Source organism: Labrus bergylta, chromosome 5 (genome assembly GCF_963930695.1).
Source record: "Labrus bergylta chromosome 5, fLabBer1.1, whole genome shotgun sequence".
NCBI lineage: Eukaryota > Metazoa > Chordata > Actinopteri > Labriformes > Labridae > Labrus > Labrus bergylta.
This window is the reverse complement of record NC_089199.1, coordinates 17,718,591-17,731,742: the sequence shown is the minus strand read 5'-3', so window position 1 is coordinate 17,731,742 and position 13,152 is coordinate 17,718,591. Positions and strand designations below refer to the sequence as shown.

General features: G+C 41.4%; 1 protein-coding gene across 2 annotated transcripts in view; it reads left to right on the top strand.

Moving 5' to 3' along the window:
• The window catches only part of adamts9 (ADAM metallopeptidase with thrombospondin type 1 motif, 9), a 30,306-nt gene that overhangs the window by 16,023 nt on the left and 1,131 nt on the right, over window positions 1-13,152 (top strand). Inside the window, exons 22-28 of one of the 2 annotated variants that reach the window (XM_029277180.2) lie at window positions 643-804; window positions 1,909-2,028; window positions 3,753-3,860; window positions 3,940-4,107; window positions 6,261-6,509; window positions 7,149-7,310; window positions 7,622-7,798. In XM_029277180.2, coding sequence (XP_029133013.2) covers window positions 643-804; window positions 1,909-2,028; window positions 3,753-3,860; window positions 3,940-4,107; window positions 6,261-6,509; window positions 7,149-7,310; window positions 7,622-7,798 — 1,146 coding nt within the window. Of the gene's footprint in view, window positions 1-642; window positions 805-1,908; window positions 2,029-3,752; window positions 3,861-3,939; window positions 4,108-6,260; window positions 6,510-7,148; window positions 7,311-7,621; window positions 10,180-13,152 lie in introns of those variants that run through there. The other variant, XM_065955046.1, reaches the window with a different exon arrangement.

Here is a 13,152-nt window from a genome sequence, read left to right as displayed (position 1 = left end):
TATATTAACACTGGAGTTTTTCTTATTTGGTTTAACCCATATAGAAAAGAAACATGTAAGAAAAATGATTGTGTCGTATGTGAGTTTCTGTTAAGACATACAGATACATTAAGCTTGTGCATACATACATTCATCTGTGAGGACAACTACATTTGTTTATGTAGCTGCCTTGAGTCAATATAAAGAGAAACAGACTCAGTTGAAATACTGTAGTTTTAAGCCAACAGTGATGTGGGTCAAATGTAAAATCCCAGTGTTGATTGTGCATGTCTAAGCTTTAGGAGAGTTACTCCCCTCCCTCCTCTCGCTGTAGTGAGTGTTGGGAAATCTGTGATTGCAGGGTAAGATCATTCTTAACTGCTGTGCAGTTTACAAACTGTAGAGCGAAGGTGCTTAGAAAGATTTGGCCTGCATTCCAGGAATATTTTAGATCTCCCATGTGGTGCTGCTAAATACAAACACCTACCCTGCACTGAATGCATAGGCACTGTACTCACACACATTTTTTCATAGTCTGCATGTCCTGCTCTCCTCAACACCAAACATGAACTGTCATGAACTGTAGTTCCAGCTCAATGACTGGGAACAATTACTGCTGTTGCACACTGTATACAAATCGATTTCTAAAACTCTTTCTTCCAGTGCCTTGTGACGTGTGGGAAAGGCTATAAGCATCGTCAGACATGGTGTCAGTTTGGTGAGGACCGTTTAGATGACCGCTTATGTGGCTCATCTAAACCGGAGTCTGTGCAGACTTGCCAGCAGCAGGAGTGTGCCTCTTGGCAGGTTGGACCCTGGGGACAGGTGAGTGTTGACAATAAAGTACATACTATAGATCCTTTATGGGGAAGGAGGGTAGGTACTGATGCATTGATACAGGCAGATAAGTCCTGATTTATACCCACTGTTAAAACAATCTATATAAATACAGAACAGGGTTAACAGCAGTTCATGCCCTTGATCCTTAATAGTGCTGTTAGCCTTACTGATCAGATACTCCTTTCAAAATTACCCTGGTGACTAATAATCAAAATCATGCAATACTGTACTGTACAGCTATGCTTGATGTAAGTCTTCAACTCAAAAACTGAGGCGCTGTTTTTTGCGATGCAATTAGGAGGTTTATTGAGACACGTATCCACAGCCACTGCCTCTATATATAGTGATGCAGTGGTCAACCAGCTGATAGGAAGCCTCTTAGAGGCTTGAATTTAAGTACTTCTCATTCTGTGATAAATTACCGCAGATGTAAACGGGAGGACAGAGATAAGCTAAGCTCGTCATTTAGCCCTGTGCCCTTTTCTCACGCCCGCTGAAACACAGAGCACATCCTGCCAAAATAAATAGACAAAAGCTATGGATGGCCTTGGTAGGCTTGTTCTTCGACAACACAGTGTGTTTTATATGCCGTATATAGTGTCTGTTTATGTTTGTCCGTGTCTGGCTCCGTCTCATTCGTGCACTGAGAACTCGACACCCAAGTATTTGAGATATTTTGTGCCCCCTCGTCAGAGGATGTGCACACGTTAAGGTATATTTGAAGTTGTTTAATGAAGCGCAGTCAAATTGTAGTTGAAGTTGCCGCCACACAAGTTTGACCCTGTTTCATTGGAGGCAGCGAAGCAGAAAAGAGAGCGGGGTAGGACCCTCTGACTCAGCTACAGTGGAAAAAGACACGTTTTATCTATATGAGCAAGCTTTCTCATGTATTTCATCTTCAAGATCTTATCAACTTGGAAAGAGCATCTTAGGATTTTTTATTTGTTGTTTTTTTTCATGGGTGTTGTTTTGTTGGCTCTGATGAGCCATCTGTTTTCCCTGCAATCCTTGCCTTTTGCTCCTTTTTTATTTGCCTCACTGTTGCTTATGCTCCTCCACCTCTCCTTTTTTTTCCCTCTGTGAACCCAGTGCACTACCTCATGTGGGCCAGGCTACCAGATGCGAGCAGTGAAGTGTGTAGTTGGCTCTTATGGTGCTGTCATGGATGACACTGAATGTAATGCTGCCACCCGACCCACTGACACCCAGGTAAGGAGGGCAATATCGTCTTCCTTTATTGCATCATTTCTTATTTTATCTTCTTTTAACTATCTATCTTATTTTAAATTATTTGTTTTATCTATTTCTATATTTATCTTTATGTCAACCTTGTATGTGAGCAACAGTTGTTTGAATGTTAAGTCTCAAACTGATTTATACCGTGAGGAGAGAAGGAAGCATCCTTGTTCATAGAGACTGACACTCAAACACACACAGACACACATATGTTTCCACCTGGTCTCAATAAAACATTGTCTGGTCTACTGGGAAAGACTGAGGGGAGGGGAGGGTTTTAGCAACCCTTCTATTCCCACAAAGACACAAAACTCTCAGAATTCCTGAAAAAATGCTCAAGCAGTGAAGAATGACCCAAGTGTTATTCTTTAGAATAATCGTATCTTCTTTTCTAAGAGACATGTTATGCATCATGCCTATGCCTGGTTTCAAAACATCCCGTACATGTGATAGGTTGACTAGAGACTTGATAACACACATAATATTCTGCCTAATATTCAGTTACAAAAGTGATGCTAGACTTTAAAATAACTTTGTTTCTATTTATCTACTGGTAATGGTGCCTGAAAACATGTTGGCTGTTCGATAGTTTGACTCCCTCAGGATTGTAAGTATGGATTATTGTGTTGTCTTTACATGCCAAGAGACGCAAAGAAACCACAAAACAAGTTTTGAACTGAATAAATGATTTGTGTGATCACTGTGGGGTGTAAACCTATTTCAGAAGGCTGAGCATGCAAACTCAGGATGGGGCCCCCATGTAGTCCCAGTAGCTCTTAATTCCGGAGCCTGGGCTAGCAGAGTCAGTGACCCTGAAGCAGTCACCTCACCTCGTTGTGATTCAAACCAGCCAGCCATGAAGTGGGCCACCAGCTCAACAGTCCCGCCACCACCAGTCACCAAGCAGGCCTTAGAAAAAGAGGGGCAGGTCAATGGAGGTCTGAGAACAAGGATGAGAGAGGTGTAGCCAAGAGATGCTTTCCTCAACACCTTAGAAAAAAAAACGAGATAAAGACTGAACCCACTACTCCGGCCTATTATATGATTTGTTTAAGCTTTAAAGTTGTAGAGTGTACTCGGTACTCACAGACTCGTGATCATTTCAGTTAATGCATGTAAAATGTAAGTCGTAAAGGAAATGTGCAAAGAACTACTTCAAGCACTGCCATGACAGCTATTTGCATGGTTAGGAGGCAGAGTGTGGAATGTGGAGCCTGCTCAGAGCCTGTGCGACCTGATTAAGGCACTTTTCTAGAGATGTGGGGTCAGAGGGCACCAGAGGGCATGGGGGGAAAAGAGAAAGGGCGGAAGGTGAGGGACAAGGGGGTGGATTAGGGGTGGAGTTTACAACCACGCCAGCATGGGCATTGGAGCCCTGAATACCACTCCACTATGACCTGTTATGACAGGGATCAGGGCTTTATGCTGAGTGGCTTACTGCCACAATCCATAGTTTGAACTGACTAGGGGGACCCTGATAGTGCTGTTTTGTTAAGGAGTTTGGGTGGTGGTATAACACAACTTCCCTCAAATGCATTGCAAGGGCAATATAGTATGACTTTAATGGCTGTCCCATGTCAAAAGGAGTACCTCTGATATTCGTGGTATTTTGTGGTCAGGGACAGATGTTGTTACAGTGTATTCATTTTGTTAATCACTGCATAAATGGGTGTATGTGTGTGTCCTCCTTTCCACAGGACTGTGAACTGGCCCAGTGTCCCAGCAACCATCCTGTTCTCCCAGGGACCAAAGTCCCCTCCCACCAGAGCCACAAAACTCAGTGGAGATTTGGTTCCTGGACCCAGGTGGGTTGTCTTGTCACATCTGCCTTGCGTGTCTTTTTGTTGGTTTCCAGTTTCTTAACATTTCTCATCTTTACAACAGTGTAGTGCCAGTTGTGGCAAAGGGACACGAATGCGGTACGTGAGTTGCCGTGACAACCAGGGTGGTGTAGCAGAAGAGTCGGCGTGTGCCCACCTACCGAAACCCCCTGCTCGGGAAGTGTGTTCAGTAGTGGCCTGTGGACAGTGGAAAGTGCTGGAATGGACAGTGGTAAGATAACCACCCATTGGCATTGTTAATGTTGTTATCATACATTTTCTCATAATAATGATTTATATGCAGAGGGTGAAGTAGCTGCTCCCAAATATAAAGGCTCACTCAAATGTGTAGAGAACCGTTTCAGATTAACTTGGCATTTGTAAAACAATTTTCCATTTTAATCAGTGAGCCTTTTCTTTCAGCTCTGCATCTCATTATACTAACAGCAGTGTTGTTTATCCTAAATTGCATGTCATCAGATGTTTTCTTTTTCAAGGTTTATTTATTTAAGCATATTGTACATGATTGTTCTCCTACACTGACAATTAGTGCCTGCACATGCCACATAGATGTTTGTGCATAGACAGAAGTAAAGAAAGGTGGACATCTGGAAAGAGAGAGTTTGTATGAAATGGAGCAAAAGAGAGATGGAGAGCGATACAGCTGGAGTGAGGAACACGTTTCTGAAGCTTTATAACGCAAGAGCTCCAGTGAGGGGCTCCAGTCGTGTTTGCAGATGTTTCTCATCAGAGGCTTGGTGATACAGTGTAACCAGACTGCTGGTCTGGTCACCATGCATGCGCACACACACACACCCACACACACACACACACACACACACACACACACACACACACACACACACACACACACACACACACACACACACACACACACACACACACACACACACATTCATACACACCCACACATGTACCACCAGGCAAAAGGTAATCAATGAACCCCCCAAAAAGAATACAGTTCATCCCTAGGTCAGAAAGACTTTGGAGGCCTGTCCTAGCCCTTCGGACACTCACACACACACACACACACACACACACACACACACACACACACACACACACACACACACACACACACACACACACACACACACACACACACACACACACACAGGTTTTAGAGTAGACAACTGTTTCATAGATATAATAGATCAACTTATGTAAGACAGAGAATGGTCTATGATTTAGAGGGGGCTTAGTGTGACACATTAGTTCTTGGCAGCATAAGTATCATATATTTTTTCCTTTAAAGGAAGGTATGCAATTGGTCCTTAAAATCTGTACAGAATTGTCAGCCATAGCCAGAGCCATGGCCATTTGTTGTCATGTTAAACTTAAATGAGTTGCCATACTCACATTAAAATAAGCGTACCTTTAATTGGCTTTGAACAAATGCAAAGATGAGCATTGTCATAGTTTTGTTTGTAGTCACATTGTGACGGCTTGTCAGCGTGAAAATGGGATCAACACCTCAAGTTTTGATTGTCATTCCATCCAGAGCTGTGTAACATACATACAGTCGAACAAACACTGCATTGCTCAACATCATTACCTCACATCATTAGCAGGACTAAAAGAAACATGTCCTTTGTCAATTATTAAAAAATAACAAGAAAAGAAAAAAGTGCAATCAGTGGCAACATTAAAATCAGGCTTTAAAAACATATATGTTTGGAAATAACTTAAAAGGTAGCATGTTGAGTGGATTTCAGGAGCAGGGTGCTCGGCTGTGACGGAGTCTTATGGCCTTTGGAAAGAAACTCTCACTCATTCTCGATGTCTTAGCTTGAATGGAGCGATATCTCCTTCCAGACGGCAGCAGATCAAACACTCCACGTGCAGGGTGGCAAGACTCTCTGTCAATGCAGAGGGCTCTGTTCCTACATCTGTCTTCATATAGGTCCTGAATCGAGGTGGAGAGAGTCCCCTATGACGGTCTTCCCTGCCCCACAGGGTGTGATGCGCAGATTAGTTTTAATATCAGGACTGTGAAGAAATGTATTGAATTAAGTTCCAAGTGACAAAAATGTGTTGTGTGTGTGAATAATTATGCACCGCTTATAGCAAAAATGGATAAGACTTTGATATCTTCCTGCTGCTTCTTCCCAGAACTCATTTCACTTTCACCGTTGTGGCAAAACATTTATGCTGCTGTTAACCAATATCTAATTTAGAGAGCTTACAAAGACCTACAATGTTTGTTCTCAGTTAAGAAATACTCCAACTTGACTGCAGCTGAAGTTTTTAGTTGTAGCTTGTTCTCAAGAACTGCCTTATATTTCAAAGTTATTTCAAAGCCAAAACGTGTCAAATACAAATCTATATGAATAATCTCTTTACCCACTGGATATGTGTTTTCAGTGCTCAGTAACCTGTGGTCAGGGGAAGACAACACGCCAGGTACTCTGCGTCAACTACAGTGACCAAGAAGTGAATGTGAATGAGTGTGACCAAGATGATCGTCCCACCACAGAGCAGGACTGTGCTATGTCTCAGTGCCCCTCCCGCAGCAGTGATTCCCGACCCTTCCCATCCTCACCAAACACCGACACCAGGAACAACCTGCCACGCAGCCAATCCCACCAATGGCGGACTGGACCCTGGGGCGCGGTGAGGCATCTTGCATCCAGCATCATCAAAAATATTTCATAACAGCTAACAAGTAATATTCGGTATGAATTTGAGAGCTGGAGTGAGGAAATTAGTTTTCTTTCTTCTCCAGGTCATTCCCTATTTTTAAGACAAGGCCTTATTTATTGTGATGTAAGACCATTGGTCAGTGTAACCCAAAGTCACAGGCTCTTTCTCCCTCCCCCTACTGTAGCCCTTAGCTGTTGTTGTTTTTTTTCTTAAAACAGGAGAAGTGATTATCTTTATCTAAAAATAGCTTTGACTTTTGAATAATTCTTGGAAGTAATCAAATCTATTTCTGGTGACTTTTCCTTCCTCTGTCCTGAGGAAGCAGATTTTAGAATAGAAGCAGCAACAGTCATGGTCAGTCTTTGTATATGGGATGTCTTTGTCTCTGAATTTCTAATGGAGTGGGGCCTTTGTTGGCTGTCAAAAGATTCCCTATAGTTCATATGTGTACACAAAAACACACTGATTTAGTCATTGAGCTGAGACTTGTACTTTGGTGGATGTTTAAGCCTTTATTTCTTTATGTAATGTAAATAATATACAATACATGTAAATCCCTATTTACACCTGAGTTTAACAACGTGCACTATTTTCTCTCTGTAACATCAGTGTTCTAGCACATGTGCAGGAGGTTTCCAGCGGCGTGTTGTAGTGTGCCAGGATGAGAATGGGTACCCTGCCAATAGCTGTGAGGACCGCAGCCGGCCCAGTGAGCAACGGTCCTGTGAGTCGGGGCCATGTCCACAGTGGATCTATGGCAACTGGGGAGAGGTAAGACAAACACCACTTTACTGCTGTTTACATCAGAGCTCCCCCCTGACAGACACATCTAGCATACAGAGACGGAGTGTAAAACTTACTGGCTAATTTATGTTAAAACAGTAACTTTGACTGCCAGATTTGCTTAATGTGTAGGTTTAGAATAACATTATAAATCCTTTAAGGCTCTGGCTCATATTCTCCGCACTTGGCCTGAGACAAATATTTTCTGAGAAAAGAGATAATACTTTTTTTCGTAACTCTTCAAATTACTTTCCCTATGCCCACATGTAAACCACTATCTCTCCTACTGCTGTCTTCAGTGCACCAAGCCATGTGGAGGTGGGATAAAGACAAGGCTGGTCGTGTGTCAGCGTCCAAACGGGGAACGTTTCAATGATCTGAGCTGCGAAATCCATGACAAGCCACCAGATCGTGAGCAGTGCAATACTCAGCCATGCCCATCTAGCCCCCACTGGAGCACAGACCCATGGAGCTCGGTACGCTCATAAAAACTACTTTATACCTTGTTTGTCAACCTCACATTTGTACAAATACTGTTAGTCTCATTCTTTCACAAACAGTCTATGGTGCTCCTGCATTGGAGGAATGTAAATCCCACTACTCTCCTTTACTTTTAACCCCTCCACTTCTTGACCCTCGTTGGTGCCTGCAATCGGTCAACGTTTCCTCGAGATGTTTGGAGAGTTCATTTTGGTTGCACTTAAAAGGCAAAGATAGACTTACTTGTCATGCCAAAAAAGTACGACACCACAAAACCCTTCAGTGACAGCTGTGACCATAAGAACATTTTTTTAATCAGTCCACGTTCTCATACAACTGTTGAGCCTTGTTTTAGTCTTTTCATAAAATTCAGGATCACTTTGTATCGCAATCAAAATAGTTTTGTAAAATATTGTTTTGCTAAGATAATTTATTAAGATATTTTTCCTTTATATCTTTTGTATATAGCATTAACTTTGAAAGTGATTTATTTTGTGTCTTAGCTCTTTGTTTTCGCACATATAGCCAATCAATGTTTATATGCAAATACTGATGAATGTTTTTGTATATCAGGAATATACAGTACCATGCCTTGTTCTTTTATAATCCAAAGAATGGCCCATAATCTCCAAATATATGGTGCTTGACATTGTTGATGTTCTGTTTCTGACAATACAGCACCAACATACACAGGGCCGTGAATTTTATATACAACTATGTACTACATACATTTTTGAAATGGCTATTGTTTCAAGAATTCAATTTGTCTCAAGGCACATGTGTTTTTTTTAGAGAAGTTACTAATCTTATTTAGACACTTTATTTTACAGTTGATGTACATACCCTCTGCTATGAAACCATTGGTTTGCCCAAAATGACTTTGACACTGCAGCATCAATATTTTGACTCAAGAGTCTGTGAAATATCCAGTTTCAACTGTAAACAGCAGCAAACAGCAGCCGTACAACGCTGTGAAATAAAGTGTCTCACCATGTTTGTGGTAATTAGAACTAATAGCCATTGTATTTGGCAGAGGCTTTTGACCCAGATTTCTTTGGTGTGGCCAAAACAATGAGTTGAAGGCTCTCTGCTCCAAAGGTGCTTGATATGAATATTTATATTGTGTTGGTTCATGTTTTCTTTGTAAAGTTAGTACTTGGAGTTGCTTAATATGCTATGCGCAACAATACCTCACTTGGAACAAAACACAACTCAACTAGCCATTAAACTATAATAACCTACACTATAGTGGTGCTTTGGCCAAACAAGGGAGATGATATATACATATATATATATATATATACACATTTCTATATATGTATATATCATATTCTGGTCAGCTGTGTGTGTTTTTTATTGCACATGGATTTTTGATGCTGACTTTTCTGTACTTATTTTCTTTACATTAGCAGTTAGTGGATCGATCCGCCTGATCAGCTAAATGCAAAGTGGATCACAGATTTGATGAAACAATGAGGAATTGTCTTCTAATGTCCAAACATCTGTCTCGACCTTTAAGAGAATGTGCTGTTAAAATGTCCTGTTTGAACACATGATACCAGTGACCACAGGGGAAGTTAACAGTGTTTTGTATTCAGAGCTCTTACTCTGAGCCAACCTAATGTGTCTACCTCAGTCTCTGTTATGAAAGCCCCCCTGCCGTATCTTTCACTCCCGTGCACTGGAGGGGTTTTGGCTGGCTGACATAAAGCATGAGTTGTTTAGGCTTACCATTGCAGTTGATGGCCCTAAACACAAATCCAGGGTGTGTGTCAACTTCCACCTTTTAATTCTTCCAATCCTGCCCAGGGCAGTGAAAACTGATCCAGAATCTGTGGTTAGGGGCAGCTTTTTCTTGCAGCCCACCCAGTGGACTTCTCCCGGTCATAAATGTCTGTACTGACATCAAACCTTATTTTAAGGGCCTGTTAACACAGCAGTGAGTACATTTTTTTTTTTTTTTTACCACACATCATTTACTAACGAGAACTACCGGTTGTAATGACTTCCACGTGTGTGATTGTAAGGTAGTGTTAATGCAAATCTAGCTCAAATTGGGGAAGGAAGAGCAAAATATTACCTCAGCACATTCCATCATTCTTCATGGTGTCCTTCATCTTATTAGCAGTTTGGTTCAGACAGCAGTACAGATCCAACACTATATCAACAGGCTCTTGAAATAAGTATTTTGAATGTCTCTTATTCGCATATGGCAGTATTAGTCTGTGTTTCAAGAAGATTTCTGTACATTAATGTAATTACTTGTATTTATTGTTACTACATTATAATGTTATGTCAATATTTAATTTTTTATGAATTTGTTGGATTTTTGTTCATTTTCAGAAAAGGTTACGATTAAAGTGAAGTAGAGGGACTACCCAAGGCTTTTTCTTTCTTATTTGAACAAAACATCCTGGTAAAGTTTCAGATAATGGCTCGTAGTGTACAACATGATCGCTCATAATGAGATTCATTTTCTGCACTGTACACTACTTCCTGATACTTACGGATAGGTAAAAATGAAAAACATATCAAGTTAGGGAATTGGGGTAACTTTATGCAGACTTATAAATTATCTATAGTTGGCATTTTCACTTACAAGTGTGTTTCCTATTGAGCAAAAAGACAGCTCTACGTTTAGGAAAGATGAGGTCCATTTAAATGTATAAATCTGAAGGTCTTATTTCACAACTACCATTAACTCTTGTATCCTACACTCTGCAGACCTAATACCAAGACAAAGGCAATCCCTGTAGTCAATAGGTTCAATGTCACTCATGTATTATGTAATAAAAGGACAAATATTTGTACATCTGCATCCCTCCATATTAGAACTGCTTAACGAAACAAAGTATACTTTATTCATGAGGAAATCAAATTAAAAAGTTATAATGTTCAAAATGACAACGATTCTATCTTGCATGGTCTCACTCTTTGCAATACTGTAGTTCAGCTTACATCCCTAACTTCATAATGCTAACTCCAGCTTAAAGGTATTAACAGTGTGTTTGTCAATAAGGAAGTCTCCTTTATGATTTAGTGCTTTAAGCTTGGCTAAAAGATTTGAAAGACCTCATATAGACATTTAGCCTTCAAAGCATCTTTCTTGCCAAGCTTTCCAACATGGCCTTTCGTTGCGTCATGAAAATGCACAAATCACGGCGCAATATTCTTCATATTCAATGTGTGGTCTCCGCCGACTTCAACGCGAGAACAAGGGTGGTGTAGTCTCTGCGGACTTCTTTGAGCGATTGTGCTTTCATTGTTGCCGTCAGGAGTTCAAAGCTCTTTCGGTCAAGGCAAATCTTTATCCCGTTTGACAACAGCTCAGTACAACATTCACTCTTAATGCCCACCCTGGCTCTTTCTGGGACGCCTGGTGACGCGTGCTACTCTATGAACTAGCTAGCGCCCTTTGGCCCTTCCTGTCAGGCCCCTCTACTCTGGACTAATGTGGGTTGATGACAGTGTACCAATGTTGGGGCCATTGACAGTGCCATGAATTAGGGGGGGCGCCAGTTAGACAATGCATTGGTGTATTGGTGGGTCAAGGGTCATGTTTGATCAGGGGAGGGGCCCCTTCCCGGTTCGCCCATTCAGCACAGACAGACTTCTGGGAAATCGTTGTGATCTGGGGATGGGGGGGGGGGGGGGGAGAGAGAGAAGGGGAACGAAAGAGAGCTGACCAGGACTCCCTGACACAATGCCAGAATGTAAAGTGTGTCAGTTTCATTCCCAATGGTGCTGACTCATGCTTTGCATTTCGGGATTTGCGTACCTAAAGTTGCACAGTTGTAGTTTCACATCATCTACTGCATTTTTATCAACGTCAGTTAAGAATAATCAGACTGGTGACTAAAACATTTTTAGTCAATTCCATGTAGCATTATTGTCAATATGCTGCATCTTCATAAAGGAGCTTCCATTACAGACACATTTCTTTAAAACTGGCCACGTGGCGCCAGTGGCCTAGTGGTTAGTATGGACGCCCCACGTATACAGAGGCTATTTTCCTTGAAGCCAGCAAGCCAGGTTCAAATCTGATCAGTGGCTCATTTCCCACATGTCATTCCCCACTCTCTGTCTCTGCCAGATTTCCAACTCTATCCAATGTCCTATCTTTCAAATAAAGGCATAAAAAAGTCTAAAAATCAATCTTTAAAAAAAAAAAAAAAAAAAATCATTTCAGTTATCCCTTTACACACACACCAATGGCGTCAAAGCTTCAATGCAATGCTTTGCCTTCCCATCAGGATCCAATTTGTTTAATGTCTTGCCCAAGAAAAACCTCAGCACACAGACCAGACGTGCAAGGAATGAACAACCAGCTCTGCAACGGTGGAAAACACACCCAACACCCTGAATAATAAACTGATGCAAAAACATACTTATCATTTGTATATTTCATGTATAAAGGCTCGGTTCCTGTTATGTGTGAGTGGGGATGTTTGTATCAGTCAACTGTTGAGATAATTACAGAACCTGGAGGACTTGTGGGCAAAGCTAATGAACCCTGCATGTTCTAATAAAACACATGGCGCTTTAATGTGACCCATTAGCACTGGTTCTCAAGGCTTTCTGAGGACATTTTAACGTAGAGCAACAGCAGGAAAGCGTTTTGAGCAAAGCGTTGAAAACTTTTGAGGGATTAAGTTTGAACAGAGCAACAATGAAGAAAATCGCCCTGTAGAGTTAATGCTTTCCTTCATTGACTAAAACCTTTACAGAATAGCTCAGTTACTCCTGAGAGGACCAACACACTATCCAGTTTATGTAAAATGATTGTTATCATAAACTTAATGCCGTCGTGCAAAATGTAAAAAAAAAATTCACTGTCCCAAAGACACAAAAACAACACAGTATAATATACTTTTATTCAATCACAATGTTTGCACAAAAATCACTTCCATGTTGATTTGACCCATTTACTTTATTTCTCTGCAAAAAAAACTAAACAGAATCACCCTCTTTTGTATTTAATGATTTAATCATTTGGCAACTAACATCACTTACAACATGATCAACTCCAATAAAAGGACAAATATGAAAAACCAACTTGGAATACAACGGCTTTCCCAGGTTTTCGATTGGAACTTGCATTTCTTCCTCCCTGTTAAATGGAGTGAGAGGTCGCAGGGTGTTCCTGTCCAGTAGAGTCCCTCGCTGGTCGGGACAGCACCACACGCTGAGCTGCGCACTCATTCAACTCTGTGTCTGTCGCTTTCCATCCATCCTCACATGCAACGCCCCCTTTGATTATCCAAGCACAGTCCAGCCCCTTCTCCAGTCCCTCCTCTGTTGCTGTGTGTGTGTGTGTGTGTGTGTGTGTGTGTGTGTGTGTGTGTGTGTG